A 21738-nucleotide genomic window follows, 5' to 3' on the forward strand; every position below is an offset into this window, starting at 1 on the left:
TCTTTCTATCTTCAATCTCTTAGTAGGTTGCCTGTGATGTGCACCACATTTTGGCTTAATGTTTATTCAATAGTGCAAGCTTTCTTTCTCTATTAGCTTTGTGGAAAGGATTCTGAGTTGGGAAAATATTTTATTTTAATTATATTTCCCCAACCATATGATGAGAGAGTAACACTATAGCCCTTAATAATTTTTAGTCTGTAATTTGATTCATTTAGAGATAAATCTTTAGACATCTTTTAATTTTTTTCATGCTACCCTCCATACAGTAATACAGAAGGAAACATATATCCTGGAATCTTGAATAAATGAATAGATTGAGAAGGTGGAGGTGATATGGTGAGCAGAAAGGGAACGAGATAACACTTCAAAATTCAAAAGAACAAATTTATCTTAGGTTGGATGCTCAAGACCCTGCATTCTCTACCAAGGACCGTCCTAAAACAAGAAACAGGTCACTGGATACAAAGACAATGAACGACACCAACAAAATAGTGAAAATAAATGAAATCAATGGAGACAATGAAGATACTCCAACTTACAAGCAAGCAAGGCATTGCCCTTTGGAAGATAAAACCCAAAAGGCATCTTCATTCCAGGCAGGGAGCACTTGTGTCATGACTGGCAATATGAGATGCACACATTCCTGCTAAGCTCCAGTAGGGACTAGCACTGTTGTTGGTGCTCTAACCTCAATACCTCACAGTGAGATGCCAGAAGAATACAGCATAAAAGGCCATAATAATGTGAGTCCTGCTGATGAAGAGATCTTAGCTTCAGCATAGAACCATGTTTTCACATATAAAAGAAAGCAACAATTTCAAGACAGGCTACAGTTTCCAAGGTATTGTAAAATCAACAGAAAGAATCAGTTGCCTGTCTTCATTGGCACCTGCCAACTGTAAAGAATAATGTGAAATTTCAGCCTTTTTTTTTTAATCCCATGCTTGGTTTACTATTCCTTTTCCACTTCGCCTCACCTCAAAGAAAGAGGAGTTTTAAGTAGCAGGTCAAGTGGTCACGTGTAAAAGGTTCTAGACATCCAAGCATGGTCTTTTTCTTCTAGTCTTTGAAGCTGAGTGGATAAGCCAACCAAGGTGTCAACCCCCTCTTGCTTTCTATCTCCTCCAAGTATGCAGCCATGTGGGTAATCTGAAGACCTGGTCTTTAGATCTAGCTATATGGAACACTACTCTTAGAATTTTGTAAGATTATAAATTTGTCACAGTAAACTGCCTTGGGAGAAGCAGAAAGGAAAGGAATCTTGTGTGATTTGTTCTACTACAGTTTATCCTTGGCTTTTATTGAGAGACTTCATAAGAAAAATGGCATCAGCTTTAAAACGTGTGTGTGTGTGTGTGTGTGTGTGTGTGTGTGCATGCGCACGTATTGTATAAATGCTACTCAGGGTGGTAGTTGCTATGCTGTTTAGATGACCTCATACGAAGGCCTATATAATAAGTTTATGTCAGAAAACAGAGTTAGAAAAAAATAGTTTCTTCTCACATATTCAAGTATTTTCTTTTATTACATGGTTACATAGATTATTTTGCTCCTGTTTTCATCCTGGCTGCTAGGAATCTCATAGTTAAGTTTGTTGCTCTCATGTAATACTTTGTGATTGCATAAGTTTTATTAGTATAATTAAATTTTGCTTGATTTGCTTGATCCTCCCTGTCAACCTCCCTCAATTCCCACCAAATTATGGACTCTTGCTACTTTTCTCCTTTTAAAATTGGTTGCATGGTTTTACTTCCTTTGATTTTTATCATAAACTATTTCAAATCAAACAAATAGAAATGCAGTCTTTCAAACAACCTGAAGACTGGCAACATAAATCACAAAGGTCTTAGAGATGATTCTCTGCATTAAATTCTCTCTCTACCTCTGCCCTATTCTTTCTATATGCAAGAAGATATTAATGGATATTCATGCATTAAAAACATAACAGAAAACTGCAAATAGGCCATTCTTTCAGCCTAGCAGAGAGAATTGCCTGCAGCAGAACTATTTTAATGGGTATTAGTCAGCACTTTTTTGAACATTTTAAATAAAAAGGTCTATAAGTTATATTTGCTTAGTGTTAAAATGTAAGGAACACACTATAAGTAAAATGATCCCTTAAAAATTTTCCTATTTTTAAAGAAGTTATAGGAAACATTAACTTGTTTAGTTGACTGCGTGACATTTATCAACATCATCATAGCTAAAGATACATAAAACAACCTCTTAAAGCTGGATGCAGTGGCTCACACCTGTAATACCAAGACTTTGGAAGGCCAAGGCAGGCAGATGGCTTGAGTTTGGGAGTTTGAGACCAGACTGGACAACATGGCAAAACCCCAACTCTAGTAAAAATGCAAAAAAGAATTAGCAGGTGTGGTGGCATGTGCCTGTAGTCCAAAAAACTCAGGAGACTAAGGCGGGAGGATCACTCAAACCAGGGAGGCGGAGGTTGCTGTGAGATGTGATCATGCCCACTGCTCTCCAGCCTGGCAATAAAGCAAGACCCTGTCTTAAAAAACAAACAAATAGGCCAGGCATGGTGGCTTATGCCCGTAATCCCAGCACTTTGGGAGGGCGAGGTGGGCCTCAGGAGTTTGAGACCAGCCCGACCAACAACATGGTGAAACCCCATCTTTACTAAAAATACAAGAATTAGCCAGGCATGGCGGCGCACACCTGTAATCCCAACTACTCTAGAGGGTGAGGGAGAAGAATCGCTTGAACTTCGGAGACAAAGGTTGCAGTGAGCTGAGATTGTGCCACTGGACTCCAGCCAGAGCAGACTCTGCCTCAAAAAAAAAAAAAAAAAAAACCCTCCTAAAATACTTTATTATAGACATTTTCATTGAATAATCATAATGATAAGGATAACTAAAACTTGTAGGCTATCTCTAGTAGTTCCAGGCTCCTTAAATGCATTATCTTTTAGGAAACTTTTATATCGTCCTTTATGCAGCCCAAAAAGCTGAGGAACAAAAGACAGAATTCAAAGCACTGATATTGCTCAGGTTGTTTTAGGAGGTAGGTCTAACACTTTTTCCACCAAGCAAACTGAGCAAGCATACATTAAACATCTGCACAATTTTAAACCATCAATAAAGTGAATGTTTGGCACCTTTTCTAGTACAACAGCATTTCAACATTCATTTGTGAGGATTTCTGAATTAGAGAACTCTCCCTCAATTACCCAGATGTATGGATAATCAGCTTTGAGTTTTAGAAGTATACACTCTTGGCCAGGCGCGGTAGCTCAAGCCTGTAATCCCAGCACTTTGGGAGGCCGAGGCGGGTGGATCACGAGGTCAAGAGATCAAGGCCATCCTGGTCAACATGGTGAAACCCCATCTCTACTAAAAATACAAACAATTAGCTTGGCATGCCTGTAATCCCAGCTACTCAGGAGGCTGAGGCAGGAGAATTGCCTGAACCCAGGAGACGGAGGTTGCGTTGAGCCGAGATTGCGCCATTGCACTCCAGCCTGGGTAACAAGAGCGAAACTCCATCTCAAAAAAAAAAAAGAAAGAAAGAAAAAAAGAAGTATACACTCTTTTTGGTATTTTCTCTTATGGATCTTGGTAACCATACATCAGCAATTTGGTTGCATAGGAAAGATGGGATCCTGAGCAGAAAGAGACCACAATTGCTGCATAGACCTAAGCAATAACATACTTTCAAAGTGAACCAGGGAGGCAGGTCAGCGTTTGGGGTTGTGTCAGTTTCAAAAGGACAGGATGTGTTAATATGGGGGGTAGGAGAAAACATTTCCCTTTCCTCCTTACACTGGACTTTGAGTGGACTCATCTGGCTAGGTAGGTGAAATGAAAGGAAGCCTTTGCCAGTGCAAAGGGAGATAATGATACTGAAAATATTTTTTTGTTCCCCTCCTGCCCTCCCCAACACTGAAAATATTAAGCTTCTGAATGTGAATGTGTATTATACTTGATGTTATAAAAGGAGACAGAAAAGAAATAAAATGATCAATAGCTAGTAGGTAAACATTTCTCAGCAAACAGTACAAGTCAATGAAGTGAAGATGACCAGGATGTTTTTCCTTCATATTGATTTTTGCTATTTAGCACTAGCTGAAAATAGCTTCCATTACTTTAATTTCTATTTTCAGTGTTCTAGGGGACCTTTTAGGTGATTTGAGGGTCCATTTTCCCATGATGTGCTACAGCCAGCATGAAGGATGAAAACAAAACTCACGGAGGTCCAGTCTTGAATGAATCACCAGAGATATTTTGCCGCAGTCACCTTAGTGGTCTGTACTCTGAAAGTTATCTTTTTATCACTGAAGTTATTATAATAGAACCCACATTCGTGGTGACCATCACCAATTGTGATCTTAAAATGGTGGCTGTAACTGTAGGTTATCTTGTGACAATCTTAAAGACTCTTGAAATGACTTGTGGTGGCAATCTTCATTCTCATGGGCATCTGGGTAGGATGGGAATGTTGCCACCAGAGGTATTTGTATGATAGCCAAAAGCAATATTTGGCAATAGTACCAAATGATTGATCATTACAGAATCAATGGGATGAAACCATATGTACTACATGTCTTACTGAGCTGAATTCCCTGCAAGTAGGAGGGATTCACCTGTAGGTAAATAAAAATCTGTTCTTGTTCAGCTCTGATAAATAATGTCTTTGTTCTCTGACGTATTTTGTTCATGTTACATCAAATGGCAAAAGTCTGTCTACTTTACAAACAGAAGCAAAACAATCATACAGTTATTCTCATTTAGCAATTATTGAGCATTAATTGAAAGTTGGCATGCTGGAAAACTCACTTCCTGGGGGAGAATTATTATTTTAAAGCACCACAGATACTGTGTAATGTACATAACATATTTGAAACAGCAATTTATTAAAAATTAAAATGTTTTCTCTAGAGAATGGATTAGCTATTCACCATTAGGACCAGGTCTAATGTTTATGAAATGTTCACAAATGATTAATTATGTTTCATTTACAAATAGACTCTAATGGGAGACATTTTTATTTGAAGTGCTATTTTAATAAATTTTCTGTCTTTATGAATTCATGTCCAAGACTGAAATAATTCCTTTTTGCTCCCTTTCCTTGACCTTACACCTGAGCCTGCCACTGCTTATCATGTGTTTCCTATTTCTTCTATTCAAATCATGTGATCATTCCCTCCGTAGCCTGAACTAGAAAATCTTGGACATGTTTGTGACTCTCCCTCTTCCTCACACCCCATTTCCAATCAGTCACCATGCTTAAGTGGTTCCTTGTTGCCTACCAAATAAAAGGAGTCAGCTCTCCTTAACCTGAAGATACATTCACAGTACCTGGGAACCATAATGTCCCAGTTTTCCATTCTCCACCAAGCAGACTTTTCTAGCCCCACTATGAGATGCCTTTCCCTTTCTTTTTCCCTTCAAAAACCAGCTCAAGTGTTGTCTCCTTCCTTTAACTTTCCAGATATTTTTACTCCCTCTCCCTAGACAGAATCAGTAACTCCCTCGTTTATTCTTTTATAGAAGTGTATGCATACTTCTCAGTTGTCTTTACTTATCGATGCATCTAGCTTATACATAAGACTGTAAGTTTTTTGAAGTCTCATTTTATTTTTGCATCTTCTATGTATACCATGTTTACTTAGCACATAATAAGGCCTTAATGAAGCTTGCTTGGCTGAGTTGAAAATTCTATTAAAAGAAGAAACAAAACAAAGTTATGACTCAGCGGATATTTCATGTGAATACCACTGTGTGATTGGTAATGGAGATAAAGTAGATGTAGGTGAAAAAGAAAGTCAGACAGCAGTTCACTTAGTGGTCCAAATAGAATAGTTACGCAGACATAGCAGTTTAGAGCAGAAAGGTAAATCAGAGACTACCTTCATATAAATAACTTACTTTCATTACATTATTCTCTCTCTTCACCCTGCTGCTTGCCATTTTCTATACCAGTTTCCTAGAGAAGCACTATTACAGCCCCTAGACCATAGTATACACACAATAAATATATCTTGTATCAATGAAAGAACAAATGAAACAATTCCCCCTCTTTCATTTTATAGATAAGAAAACAGACTCAGAGATACAAAGAAGAGGAAAGCTGAAACCATCCCTTTTCCAAGCTGCCACTATATTCTCTACATTGAACGAAGTGCTTTTACTTCATCTATGCAACTTTATCATCTCAGGAAAATTATACAACTATTATGTTACATAAAGAACTTACTTGAAGCTTAAAACCTGTGCCCTGTGATCACACCATGACCCTATTTTTTTAATGCAGTGTTTATTGTATAGTATTTCCTCTCCCACATGCTGGCATGGTATTCATGGACAGTAATAGGACTGATGATTGGTTTGATGCTCAGAAAATCTCTGCTTCCCTTATCTGTGTTTTTTAGATGGTAGCAAGTGACTAAATACAGGAAGTTATGATCTAGTGGCAAGATTATTAGACTTGAAGGCTGAAAATCAGAGCTCAGCTCCTAATCTTGTGATCTCACCTTGAACAAATCCTTTATCATCTTGGAAACTCAGGTTTCTCATTTATAAAGCATAGTACATACTACCAATTTTGTAGAGTTATCTGATGAACAGAGGAATAATGACTATGAAAACATAGTTTGTCCACATAAAATTAAGGTATTCTTTTTATTAAGCTGATGTAAGGATGAGAAAATGTGAATAAAAATGCTTCCTCGGCTATACATTCACGTTCTTGTATTCTCTTTGTTACTGTTTTGCAATTTTAGTGTACAACAGCCTTAATTTGTGTAAACAGATAAAAGCAGAATAAATAAGCACTTCCTCACTTCTATGCAATATAGCATATTTAAATGAAATTCTGCTTCTAATTCTTTTGAACACAATTGAATAGTAATAGAGAAATAATTGTTAAAAAGACATTTATTCTTGTCATGAGCTTCTAGTCTCATAAGAAAATCAAAACAATCCAAGAAAAGAGATGATATGAAAATTAACATCATTACACAGGCAGTAGTAACTCTTTGATGAGAAAAGAAGCCATTGGCAGCTTGTTTTGGCAGTAATTGAAAATATGACTTTTCAAATGTTCTGTATTAGCTGCAGCTCCAAATGCATACATTTACAAATGAATCTGATAAAAATACAATTTGTGTTTATTAGTTATATAAATCATGTCCTTTATCTCAAGCAAGGTATAGAATGTGTCATTTGTTTCTTGTTGATTTCATCTCTGCTCTTTAATGTCAATATCAACCCATGACCCAGTATCAAAATTTGTTATGTTCTATTGCTTTCCATTTCTTAATAAAATGTTTTATCAAAACAAAAACAAACCAAAGTAAGAGAAATTATGATGTATTTTTCAGTATAGCTCTAAAAATCTCTGAATACAGTAGAGAGCCCTGGGGTACTGGGCATGAATAAAACCTCAGAAGTTATCTGGTTCTGACCCTCATCTTAGTGTTCAGAAAATGAAGCTCTAAGTGGCTGCAAAGAAGATATTCCAGTTTTCAGAGAACAAAAACAAGGAAAGAGCTCCAGGCTATCTTTGAGCATTCTTCTTAATACTATACTAAATCAGAAAATAATCAATTTTAACACATATAACTTAATTCTCCTTTATCCAAATGATATCAGGAAAAAAGGAAGCTTTGCTCAACACTTTTATGTTAACTCTTCGGATGTAGATACTGATGGACTGATGATATGTATCCGGGAGAAAACTAAATAAATTGGATGATAGGAGATCTCAATAGCCTGGAACAATTGGCTGTATCTAACAAAAGGGAATTTAACAGCGATGGACACAAAGTCAGCACTTACAGTACAAAAACTAATGGCAAAAGTACATGAAGTGGGACATATGGTTTAACAGCAGAACATAATTTTTTTCAGTAGTGGCTGTTTTTAAAGAACTAAAAGTTATATAAGTTTACTCTTGTACTTTTTCCCAAATCAACTCAATTCCACTTAACATAATAGAAGTATATACAGAACAACAAAGGTGTTACATCTGGTCTACTTTCTCCATCTAGGTTCTCAATATAGATACAGACAGTAACGAATTGGGGCATGTAGAGAGGAAAGACCAGAGTGTTAAGTGACTCAGACCCAAGCCCTTTGGGAAAGGTTAAAGGAACTTGATCTGTCTTTCTGGAGAAGAGAAGAACTACATTTGTTGTATGGGAAAAATGAGCATTAAAGGAACATGTATTTTGTAATAAAGAAGGCTGATTGATTGAATGGAAAGAATTTAACGTACAGAGGACATGAGTTTGAGTATTGGCACCATTGGTAGTCAGTGGTGTGACCCTGAGAAAAATCTCTAAGAAACTGCATCTCAGGTTCTTGAGTTGCAATATGAGAACAGGAATATATACATTGCAAGAGTCTTGTAAAAACTAAATTCAATGACATATGTAAAATATCTACAGTACATGGGATGCATTTAATAGCCAACCACAGTTTGGGCATGGTGGCTCATGCCTGTAATCCCAGCACTTTGGGAGGCTGAGGTGGGTAGATCACCTGAAGTCAGAATTTAAGACCATCCTGCCCTACATGGTAAAAATTAATCTCGACTAAAAATAAAATAAAAAAACAAAATAAAATAGCTGGGCGTGGTGGCAGGTGCCTGCAATCCCAGCTTCTCAGGAAGCAGAGGCAAGAGAATCACTTGAACCTGGGAGGCAGAAGTTGCAGTGAACTGAGATTGTTCACTATACTCCAGCCTGGGTAAGAGAGAGAGATTCCATCTCTGTCTCTCTCTCTATATATATATATGGTGAGAGAGTCAACCGACATTGACCTTTCCAACCAGGTCTCAGGTAGAGTCATTAGTAATTTTTATTAGATTTTATTAGATAAGTATCTTGTAGAAGGATTACATAAGCAGATATGAGAAGGTTAGGCATCTGAGATCCTTGCCAATGCAGCAAGATATATTTACATGTTGACCAACAACATTTTGTTGTACTTTATTCTAATAAGGATTATTATTTAAAATAGTGGATGCCTTACAAGTTATATTGCCTTATAAAACTACAAGAAACTTTCACTAATATATGTAATAAAATGGTGCTTATTTACTTACCTATAAAGTGCAGAAAGGGGCCTCTTGTTTCCGGGTTTTGGTCTGTATGGTTTGGGCTCTCCTGCCATGTTAATATCTGAAAGCATAAAATAAAACAGCACTGATTAAGAAAATATCAAACCATTTGAGAAAAGTAAATCATAAACTTTTCTTTTTCTTTTTGCTGTTTATGCAAATATTGTACACCATTAATTAATTCAACATATATTTATGGAGCATTTACACTATGCCAGGCACTGTTTGGAATACGTCATGTACAAAACAGATTATGGTTCTGCCCTTGTGGAACTTACATTCTACTGGGGGAAGAAAGTAAGAAACAAACATAATCAATAACAAATATATATCCATATTAGAAAACGATGAGTACTATAAACAGTCAAAACATTAAATAAAGTGAGGAGAATCAAGAACGCTTCCCTCTTCTCCTAAAAGACAGGGTCTTGCTCTGTTGCCCAGGCTAGAGTGCAATGGTACAATCATTGCTCACTGTAACCTTGAACTCCTGGCCTCAAACAATCCTCCTTCCTCTACCTCTGAAGTAGCTAGGACTACAGGCATGTGCCACTATGCCTGGCTAATTTTTTAAATTTTCTGTAGAGAGGAGGTGTGGCTAGGAGGCCCAGGATGTCTCAAATTCTGGCCACAAGCAATTCTCCTGCCTTAGCCTCCCGAAGTGTTGAGATTACAGGTGTGAGCCACTGCGACCGGCCAGAAATGCTTCACAAAACAAAAAGAGAATGAAATATCCTTCTGATTTTCAATTTCCACTAAGAATTTTTCAGTATGCATAAACATTTGTATGAAATATAGTTCTGTTCATAGGAGAACTTATTAAATTTCCCATGATATGTTTTCCATTTATATAGAAAAGGAAGCTAGAAAGATTTGATCATAAATCATACAATGTTTACTAAAGAAAGAACAAAATGCACTCAGCAACTGGAATATGCAGTTACAGAATTCCAAGGTGGTCAGAAGGAGAAGAGAGCACATATTTTTGCTTTCATGAACTGAAAATATTATCGTCTCTGAGATAGACACAAAGAGGTTTAAGTATGTGACAAAACAGTCTATTCATACAATTGACCAACCTCAATCTTAAAGAAATACATAAAACTGTTAAAAAAATTGGAAAGTTGGGTGGAGAAGGTTTGGAAAGTAATATAAATAACTAGATTGAAGAAAGTTATAATTTCCAAATGATGATAGAAAGGGAAATCTAAAGGAGATGAGCTACAAGAAATAAGGGATATTATTTTGACAGAAAGGCAAGGGAAAAATTCTATTTCTTGGACAGTGGACCAAATGTACTGAGCTATCCACCACTGAAAACAACCAAAAATTCTAGATAAAATTTGAATGTATCTTTTTAAAAAATGCAACATAAAACTAGCAAGAAAGTAAGGGATTTGAAGAATATCCCACACCTGAGTGGAAATAGGAAATCAAATAGAAAAAGAACACTGTGCCTAACTTGTTTCTTAAAGATATTTGCTGCAGCCAGAACAAAAGTTTTAGTTTTCACATCCTTGTGTTTCAGTGGAGACAGATGACTATGCCCAGGTTAAAGAATATGAGACAAATAATCATCACATTCAACATGCGTGACAAATATGTGACAAAAATCTTTAGCAACTAGGAAGAGAAGACAAATTCCTTACTTAATATAAGAAGACACACAAAAGTCTGTATTAAACATTATACCTAATAGTGAGACATTGGGCACATTCGCTTTAAGATAAGGGAACTTAAAAGGACACTCACTATATTCAACTCTATATAACACTGTACTAGATGTCCTAGTCAGTGCAGTAAGACAGGAAAGCAATTTTAGAAATGAGAGAGAAGAAATAAACCTGTCACTAATTGCTGATGATACATGGGTTCACATAAAAAATTGTAAAGCGTCCACAGATTATTACAATTAATAAGAGAGTTTAGTAAGTTTATTGAATGCAAAGTACAAAATTCAATTGTATATCTCTATACAACAATGCATATACAACAAATATAGTCTAAAGTATATTATTTATATATTATAAAAGACAAAGTACTAAGGGTAAATCTATTATAACATTTGAAAAACCTTAATGGAAGAAATTATAAAACTGTATTGAAAAATCTTACAGTAACCTTACATAAACAGAAAAATTAGAAGATTCAATATAATAAATATGTCAGTTCTCTTCAAGATAATTATGGATTCTGTGTAATTCCAATGAATCCCCAACATTTTTTATGTGTATGCCTGAAGCTTGACAAGCTGATTCTAGAATTTATACAATAGAAAAAGACCAAACATGGCCATGATACACTTGGAAAAACGGTCTGAAGTTGGTAAAGTTGCTAATCAATATTTGTTTTAAAGCTGTGCTAATTAAGACCATGGAATTGGTACAAATATGGGAAAGGGACGAATGAAACAGAATAGAGAACCATGAAACACATACACATGGGTATATGACAAACCTGTACATGCCTACAATTGACATATATACCACATGGAGCTGACATAGCAGATCAGTGAGGGAAAGACTGGTTCTTAAATAAATGATTGGTTATCCACAAGGACAAATATAAAATTGAACGTCTACCTACACCATACCAAAAAAATCAATTACTATTGCTTAAATATGAAAGGCAAAAATATAAAATATTTAGAAAGCAACAAAATAGAATATCTTTATAAGCTAAGAGTGTGGGAAGATAACCTTAAACCAGACATAAAAAATCATTAACCTTAAAATATAAAATTGATAAATTCTGCTTTATCAAAATTAAGAATTTCTGGTCATCAAAAGCCACATAAAGACAGTGAAAAGAACCATGAGCTTGACAAAGGATTTGTATCTAGGATATATAAGAAACTCATGCATTATTAGGAAAAGGAAGCAAAAATCTAGTAAAGGCACTTTACACAAGAGGAAATATGAATGGGGAATAAACACTTGAAAAAATGCTCAAGCTCATTAGTAGTGGGAAATGCAAGTTAAAACACCGTGAGATACAAATAAACCCCACTGAATTTACAGCTTACAAAGTCTGATAATATCAAGTGTTGGCATTTTTGAGCAATTAGAATGTGCGTAGAATGCAGATATAAGTTTATGGTGGTAAAAACCTATTTTGAAAAATAATTCGGCAGTTTCTAATAAACTTAAAATTTTCAACTCTGTGATCCAGGAAGTATGCACTTAAACTTTTGCACATGTGTACCATATGATACATACAAGTGTGTTGATTGTAGTACATTGGAATTGAAAAGATTTCTGGGAAAAAAACCCACAAATATCCATTGTGTTTTTAATAGGATAAACAAATGGTAGCATATTTACAAAAAGGAATACTATACAACAGTAGAGAAATGACAGAGACAGAGAGGGGGGTGGTGGGGGGAGAAGAGAGAGAGAGAGAGAGAGAGAGAGAGAGAGAGAATGAATTAGAGCCATAGGAAACATTAATAAACTCAGAAACCTAGCACTGAACAAAAATAATGTTCTGGAAAAATACTGGCAGTATAAATTCTTTCATGTAAATTAAATTGCAAAATTGAATGACAGATTGTATAAGGATAAAAATATACAAGATAAAACTAGAAAAAAAAAGGTCCTACACAGCAAAAGGAGCAGTCAGCAGAGTAGAGACAACCTACAGAGTAGGAGAAAATCTTCACAATCTGTACATCTGTTAAAAGACTAAAATCCAGAATCTACAAAGAACTCAAACAAATTAGCAAGAAAAAACCAAATAATCCCATCAAAAAGTAGGCTAAGAATATGAATAAACAGTTCTCTAAAGAAGATATACACATGGCTAACAAACATATGAAGAAATGCTTAACATCACTAACTATCAGGGAAATGCAAATCAAAACCGCAATGAGATACCACCTTACTCCCACAAGAATGGCCATAATCAAAAAATCAAAAAATAATGGATGTTTGTGTGGATGTGGTAAAAAGGGAACACATCTATGCTGCTAGGGGAATGTAAACTAGTACAACCACTATGGAAAACAGTGTGGAGATTCCTTAAAGAATTAAAAGTGGAACTACCATTTGATCCAGTAAGCCCACTACTGGGTATCTACCCAGAGGAAAATAACTCATTATACGAAAAAGATACTTGCACATGCATATTTATAGCAGCACAATTCGCAATTGCAAAAATATGAAACCAGCCCAAAAGCCCATCAATCAACAAGTGGATAAAGAAATTGTGGTGTATATATATGTGATGGAATACTACTCAGCCATAAAAAGGAAGTTACTGGCATTTGCATCAGTCTGGATGAAACTGGAGGCTGTTATTCTAAGTAAAGTAACCCAGGAATGAAAACCAAACATTGTATGTTTTTCACTCTTAAGTAGGAGCTAAGCTATGGGGATATAAAGACATAAGAATGATACAATGGACTTTGGGGAGTGGGGGGAAAGGGTAGGAGGGGGTGAAGGGTAAAAGACTACAAATTGAGTTCAGTGTATACTGCTCAGGTGATGGGTGCATATAAATCTCATATGTCACCGCTAAATAACTTACTCATGTAACCAAATACCACCTGTTCCCCAAAACCTATGGAAATAAAAAGATTCCTAAAGAAAGAAGGCAGAGAAGCAATGACTCCAGGATGAAGGTTATCTCTAAAGGAGTAGAAAAGACATGGGACTTGGAAACAACATCCAGGAAATTAAAGTTAATAGTAAGGTACTATTTCTTAAATTGGGTGATAATTGGGTGATAAGAACATGGCTTCAAATTACACCATTATTCCTCATAACTTATTCTGTATGTAATTTATAACTAATAAAGAATTAAAAAAATAAGGATGAAAATTGTAAATTTTGTGTTGATAAATATTTACATCAGAGAAAGTAGGTTCTTCTTTTTTTCTCTGAGACAGTCTCTGTCTGTTGCCCAAGGCTCACTGCAACTTCCGCCTCCCAGTTCAAGAGATTCTCCTGCCTCATCCTCCTGAGTAGCTGGGATTACAGGTGTCTGCCACCCTGACGGACTAATTTTTGTATTTTTAGCAGAGATAGGGTTTCACTAAGTTGGCCAGGCTGGTCTCCAACTTCTGACCTCAAGTGATCCGCTGACCTAGGCCTCCAAAAGTACTGAGATTACAGGTGTGAACCACCTGGCTGGGCCCAGAGACATTAGGTTTCAGTGAACAAGTGGTTTTAGCAGATTGTAAGCTGGTATATTTAAGAAAGGAGAATATGTTATTGGGTGTAAGAAGATCATTAGAAACTCCATTTAGAGCTTCAAATCTGATTTGAGTGAGATATAATTTAGGGTTCTGAGTAGAGGAAAGACCCAAGAATGAATCATGAAGACAGTGACTCTTGTGTGACTTGGAATAAAGTACAGCCAAGTTAGAGGATGTCTGAATGTTTTAGATGTGACACAGTTGTAACCAAAAAAGCATGTAAAATAAACACAGATTTCTACAAGTTTTTTAAGCTTCGTAATGATGGTAGAGGCGCATGCCCATGAAAATATTATCAGACATCTTTTATGTATTTCTAGCTTAGACTTGATGACATAAAATAAACATGCAAAATTATAAAAAGCTTGAGACTTAAGTCTATTGACAAAATATTGCAGCATTTATCTTGTTTTAAAAAATAATATACTGTCAGTGATTCTGAAGACACACTTAGGAGCCTGACAGCATATTCGTAAGATGAAAAACCTTTCCTGGAATATTGTTAAACTCAGTATTTCCACACAGTAGCCTCCCTTCAAAGGTATTAAAAAATGCCAAAGAAAATACTTTGTCACTTGTAAACATTGAAGCGTGTTCAAATGCAGAATTTTCTTTCTGTTGTATGGAAATTTATGCTTAAATACAGATGGTCACAGAGTTTTGACAGTTCAACGTAATAATTTTTGAGTTTCTGATGATAGGAAAGCAATTTGCATTCTGTAGAAACAATACTTCCCTCACTTTGCTGGGCAGTGGAAGTGAGCCACAGCTCCGAGTCAGCCACACGTGTGTATTTTCAATTTATAGCATTTTAAACTTACCATGGGTTTATTGAGATGTAGCCCCATCCTAAGTGAAGAATATCTGTATGCATATTCACATATTGTGCAGTACTATATTTTTTATCACCTAAAGCCTAGTTTTAGTTGACAGGGAGGAGAGTGAAAGGGGCAGAAAGTATTCCACGGAGGAGAGTACAGTGGGCAAAGAGATCAGGTAATTATAGTGAACATAAGCTTTGCCAAGATCTGAATGAGTGAGCATCCCCTTTGTATTGAACTTTGTAAATACAAGATCAAATCGAGTATTCAGAACAATCCGGCTCTGTTGGAAACCATGGCTTAGGTTCTCATCCCTCAAGAGCTTTTGGATTTGAAGGGACCAGACACACAATATGGCATCCTAGCAGGAACTCTGCAGTCACCAACAGAGAAATCTCCTGAGGTTTTGTGCCCTGATTATCCTGGAACTGTGTAAGTTACTCACAAAATAGAGTAAATGGAAGAATGATCAAGGTTCAATTTTCTACACTCTCATAAGTGAGGGGCTTTGTAGTAAAACATTGAGATATAAAAAGTGAGGTGTTATTTCTTTGGTTTCTGGATTTAAAATCATTCATGCAAAATATTAATGTATGGAGCTCTTAAATTGTTTTCAAGGAATGATTTGGGTTTAATCACTCTCAATAAATGCTTTTGGCATATCCCAAAAAGCCTAGTTAAATATTTAGTCATTGTGCAGAAGTACCTTTATAGGTGACTATATACTAGGCTGGTCCACCTTGCTATTTGGCTATTAGAATTATATTCTTGTGGGTGAGGGTTGAGAAAACCAAATAGGCACCATTTACATGAATTCTTTTGATAAGGCTATTTCTGTTTTGGTGTGCTACACATCACACCTGTGTGGAGGAGCTAGCTACCCTCTCTCCTTTCCAGCCATACGGATGAAGCAGAAGAGAACCAGCCATAGGTAGAGAACTCTACTTGTGGTTCATTTATGCCTGGTGACAGCACACCCCCACTTGAAGGGAGAAGGTCTATTTGCATTTTGTCATGATTCTCTGTAAGTACAGCACAGACCCATCTCGATTTTGAAGTTTCAAATTTCAAGTTAGCATGAAAAAAGTATAAAAAAGTACAATTTGTTCCAAAATTATCCTTCTGATATTAAACTTCCGGTTCAAACATTTGAAAAATATCCTATCAGGCTACTAACTATCTTTTCACAGTAAGTTAATTAAAAATGTATTAACTGTTCTCAAAAATTTAACCAATTTTCTTTTCTTCTTTATTTTAAAACTGAATAAGCAATACTGTAATACCGTGACAGAAATAACTGTCAAGTTACAGAACTGAAAAAAATCAATGAGCTGAACCTATTCTGACTTGAGGCAAATGAAATGAAGCAAACGGAGATGGGTACTATTCCAAAGTGTCATCCACCAAAATAATAACCAGCCACGTAAATATGTTTACTTGACCAATCCTTGTAAGCATACTATTAAAGATGATCGCAACGGCTATTATGTCATACTTTTGATTCTTGGGAAGATACTTTCAATTCTGCACCCAAATAGCTGTGACTCTCCCTCCTCGCACCTACTTTATTACACCATTTCCATGACACTGAGTACGGGTGCCCTTTGCCTATGGACTTCTAAAGGGCAGTCATAATTTCACTCAGCTTCTCTTATGCCCTTCAGAACTTTGCACACTGTTGTTTATGCAATAGATGCTCAATGAGTCTATGGTTAATAAAATTTATACAGACCAAAAGGCATGTCTATATTTGGCTACAGTGAATCTAACCAAGCACATTTTGCCAACACATTTTCTAAAGTGGTGTTTATCTAAACAATGTTTTGGGAGGTGTTATTAGGTATTGTGAAACAAATTTATCATAGTAAAACTGTTAGTAATCCTGTATTAGGTCCTTTTCTTGGCTATTTACACTTAAATTAACAGATAAAACTGCAAAAAAAGAGAAACACACACTTGTATTTAACTCAAATGTTCTTACATATACATGAATTTAGAATATTTTTGGATGATATATCTATTAGCATTCAACAAATCAAGGCTTCTCCAGAACACTGCTTTATGGATACCCTGACATATTTAGGAAAACATTTTACATTCATCTATTTGCTACGGATTCAACTTGTAGTACCCTCATTTTAAAAGTTAATACAGTCTTTTAAATTAAATGTAATTTACACTGTTACACTGTTAAGCTGACATGTGCAGCTTAACCTACAACTAGCAATCCCTGCTGGCTCTGTCATTTTTCAGAGATATTTAACTTTGATATGGAAATGATATCTAATTTGTAATATGACATGCACATTATCAATGGTATCTTCTAATTGTGGAAAAATCTTTAAAAAATATTTTTCTGAAATGATTAGTTAAAAGACAAATCCTTATTCTTAGAGGTTTTTTTTTTTTTTCCCTCACTCAGGCTTAAATAGAAGTCTAAATAATTCAGCCATGGCATGCAGACAGCCAGGAAAAGTCATTCCGCATTTTTTATTTTTCACATTTAGAAGATTTAGGAATTCATTACTGTTCCATTGAATAAAAATTCAGGAGATAAAGAAAGCAGTCTTTTATGTTTGACAAGTGAATGGACATAACCATACATTACCCAAATATAAGCATCATACCACCAAAAAGTGTTTTTGTAGTAATTAGTTGAGATTCCCAGAACAACTCTGTGATATAAGCACAGCAGGAGCCATTCTTCCCACTTTGTGTATAGAGATGTTTGAGATACTGATAAATTAAATGGTTTTCCTATTTGCACTGTTAGTTCAGTTCACTCTAACCACCTTTCCTATTGAGCAAAGCCCATATGCCAAGCATTGAACCAGCGAGAGAGAGGATACCCTGCTCCAGCAGCAGACAGTACTGTCTGAGAGTTACCAGCAGACTCCCAATCTAGAACTTTCCCCGCTACCTCTCCTTGTTCTTCACAAGATTTTGAATGTCGCACCTTCTATGCACCCAAACTCAGTTTGGCTGTGGAAAGCAGCCTGTAAAGCAATGCACTCTTCATCTCCAGGAACTCTGGCATCATGGGAGAGGATGCATGATTAAAGGAATGCTGTAGGGAGATTTGTCTGGCAGCAGAGGAGAAGAAAATTCAACTCCCAACTGTGCTGCCTGCAATTTACTGGCCAGGTAGGTTCACCACCCTGTGGTTTACAAGGGCTGCACAGCAGTGCTTTTACTCTGAGGAAAAAAAAAAAAATGCACCAGACTTTCAAATTCAAGTACAGCCCACCCTGGGCTCTAAAATATGAACATTTGAAGCACTTTGAGCCAAAATCTGAGATTGGAGCCAATTTTCTACAAAAGTAAATAGCTTTCTAATGTTGTTTTTCCCTTCACAGAATCAAAGCTAGCTTTAACACTTGAAGTGTGTCCTTAATATATGTTAAAATATTCACTGTTATAAGAATGAAACTGTAGCCTAATTTTACTGGGCAGTCACTGAATTGTGACCACTTTAATGAGCCTTTGGACCTAGTTTCATAAATTAGTTCTGACACAGCACTACTGCACGTTAGCCTCTGGTTATTAGAATGCTAATGTAGAGATCACTGGTTGGCCAGATTCCCATTTGTTACCAGAAAATTCTCCATGCTCCCAGGCTGTGTCTGCAAGGGCAAATCAAAGTGGAAACTTGAACTTCTTACCAGTTATTTGGTAAGCTTGATCATTATATGTGACTTATTTAGATTTGGACTGTTTTTTCCTTAATAGAAACTGAAGTGAAAGAAAGTACACATATATTTGGATGCCCTTCTATATTTATTGTATATTTCATTCAAAGGTTATATTATGAAGAAAATGAAAATGTCAAAGACAGTTCATTTTCACTGATCAAATGATTATTTCAACATACAACACATGCCAGGTACCATGCTAAATATGGGTAAACAAACATGAACAGTTTTGGGTGCTCAAGGATATCACAGAGATAGGCAAACCTGCCCCTAACTATAGAAAATGTAATAAGCATCATAGTAAAGATGTAGCCTTCATACTTTGGGAACATGGCAGTACACTGAGAACTATCACTGAGAACACCCTCTGGGTTCGTTCTTGGTATATGAGGTGTTTTCTTCCCAAGACACGGATTCTAGTGTTATGTTTTATGAAACCACACCTACTAGGAAACTCGGCAAAAGCCTCAGCTCTATCAGTTGAGTCATAGAGATCTGTCTCTATTCTTTTGTTTGTTTATTTGTTCTATTAGCTATTGTCAAAACACCTTTGATTTGCCTTAAAGCATAAGTGGCCAAGAAACTTGAGGAATCCTTGTACCTTTGGTGCATGCTTAATTTATAGCAGCTAAATTTTTTAGCTGAGAACATAAGCACATTTTATTTAGGATACAAAGCAAATGCCAAATGATAATGCAGGTAATTAACAAGTTTGTATTTACTTAGTTCCTAAAGCTTGTAATTTGGATTTAAAAAATTATTTTGTGTCTTTTGTTATCTTGAATAAAAGTTTTCTGAAAAAATGTTTTTTATATTCCATAAACAAACATCTTTCTCTCTATAAAACTTAAAAATGAAGGGTGGCATGTTTTATGAAGAGATAAAGCCTATAGAACCAAATGAATATAACAAAATCCAGATAAATGTTCACCAGTAGCCTCCTGAATATGTTTAGAACTTTGCTTAAAATTTAACTTATATACTCAGTGATCTATTGACATCAACAGTGAAAAAAACTGTTATAATAATCAAGACTAAAAATCACATGGTGAAAAACTCAGCTATATATTTTCCTTAGTGAACAGACTTCGCACTATTAATTTCACTGCATCCCAAGAGTTTATTTAGTTTCATACTTAAGGATAAAACATTCCTTAAAGAATATTCTGTTGGTAAAATTCAACTAACAGAAAGTCAGGATCATCCGTTTCCTTGAGAGCTCTCAGATTTCACCTCAGTGAAGCAAATGAGACCCCAAGACTTTGGTATTTATTTTCTTTGTTCCCTCACTTTTCTCATTTTTCTCTTTTCATATGCATATACAGGGACTTCATTTTCTCTTAGGTCCTTTGTATTCCACATTTTAAAAAACCGAGGCTGCTGTGCGAGTTACTTTATAATTCATAAATATAAAGAAATGCAAAGCTAATGTTAGGAAGCTAAATGTGTTTCATATGGAGAGAAGTATATACAACCCTAGAATATAACACATTTAGCTTAAATCCTTTCTTTCAATTATATCTTAAATATAGTATTGTTTTAAGATGTTTTGAAAAGAGAATACTAGGAAGTCTGAGCAGAAGAATAAAGTTTCCAGGAAAGACATTTGAAAAATGCTTTTCTAAAAGCTTAGAATAGAATAATGCATTGATAATGATTGCTAACAGTTGTATATCATTTAATAGTTGATCAAATTTTCACAGACATTTAAAAAAAATCTCACAATGATCTTGTGGTGTGGGTCCTATTATTGATTCCCATTTATAGATATTGTGGTTCAGAAAGTCTTAATTATTTGCACAAGGTAATGCAACTAATAATCAGTGATGCCAGGAACCTGAGTTCAGTTCTCCAAACATCATATTCTGTAGATAAAGCTGACTTTCTAATTAAAAAAATCCATTGCTTATGGCCAGGCCCATATAATTTGTTGGGAAACTACCAAATGTTTAGTGATTTTATTTTCAAAAAGATTTTTTCCATAAAGTCTCTATGAACATATATAAAGTAAAAAGCCATTAAATTAAATGTGATTCTTAAGAATTCTATAAAGGCAGCAAAACTTCAAAGAGCTCTTTTGACTGAGAATGCACACTTGAAAGAGCAAGGAATCAAGGAAATACAAAAGATCTAAGATCCTTCACCAAAGGAGAAATGGAATATCTGATATTTAATAACAAAGCCAAGCTAAGCTAAAACAAAGAACACAAAACATTTAGTGAGATAAAAAAATCTTCTAGCTGTTGTGTAAGCAACAGTGTTAAGAGGTTTTTCCAAGTGTCCCACCTGTATCTCGTCTTCTATCCCACTGCATTCCCTCTCTTGCCCTTCATGCCTCCTTTCTGTTACTGACTCTGTATTCCTCTCTAGCCATTCTGTTCTTGCTGCATCTGAAACCTGCCTTGTGTGTCGCCACCCTTTGCTGTAGCTGCTTCCTCTCCCCTGGCCTATTCTCTCCCTAGATAATGCATAGCTAACTCTCTCAATTCCTCCAAATCTTTGCTCAAATGACACTTTCTCACCTATTTAATATTGCAAATTGTAATTTCCCTACCACTCCTCACACTCATAAGCCCCATTACCCTTCTTGAATTTTTGTTTTCCAAAGGATTTATAACTCCAATGCTATTTTAAATGCTATTTTAAAATTTATTATGTATTTTGTATATTGCTGGACCCCCTCCCATGTTTGCCTGTTTTGCTCACAAATATATTCAATGAACCTAGAACAATATTTGACTCATAGATGGAGCTTAATAAGTGTTTGTTGCATATGGGAATGAGTAAATCAATAAATTAATGAGTGTATTATCTGAGCTTCCATGACTCAACATTGCTGTGGAAGGTAAAACGTGGAGTCATGAACTTTTCTCATTTTTCTCTTTTCATATGTGTATATAGGGACTTAATTTTCTTAGGTCCTTTTTGTTAAGACTTTGTA

The 21738-nt window shown here is 35.6% G+C and overlaps 1 protein-coding gene across 22 annotated transcripts in view; it reads right to left on the minus strand.

Annotated features, from left to right (window-relative positions):
* RALYL (RALY RNA binding protein like) overlaps nucleotides 1–21738 on the minus strand; it is a 765327-nt gene that overhangs the window by 165241 nt on the left and 578348 nt on the right. For all 22 annotated transcript variants that reach the window (XM_078352738.1, XM_035276603.3, XM_054246386.2 and 19 more), the window contains one exon: nucleotides 9073–9148. In XM_078352738.1, the coding sequence (XP_078208864.1) occupies nucleotides 9073–9148 (76 nt within the window). The remainder of the gene's footprint in view (nucleotides 1–9072; nucleotides 9149–21738) is intronic.

Source organism: Callithrix jacchus, chromosome 16, assembly GCF_049354715.1.
Source record: "Callithrix jacchus isolate 240 chromosome 16, calJac240_pri, whole genome shotgun sequence".
NCBI classification, from domain to species: domain Eukaryota; kingdom Metazoa; phylum Chordata; class Mammalia; order Primates; family Cebidae; genus Callithrix; species Callithrix jacchus.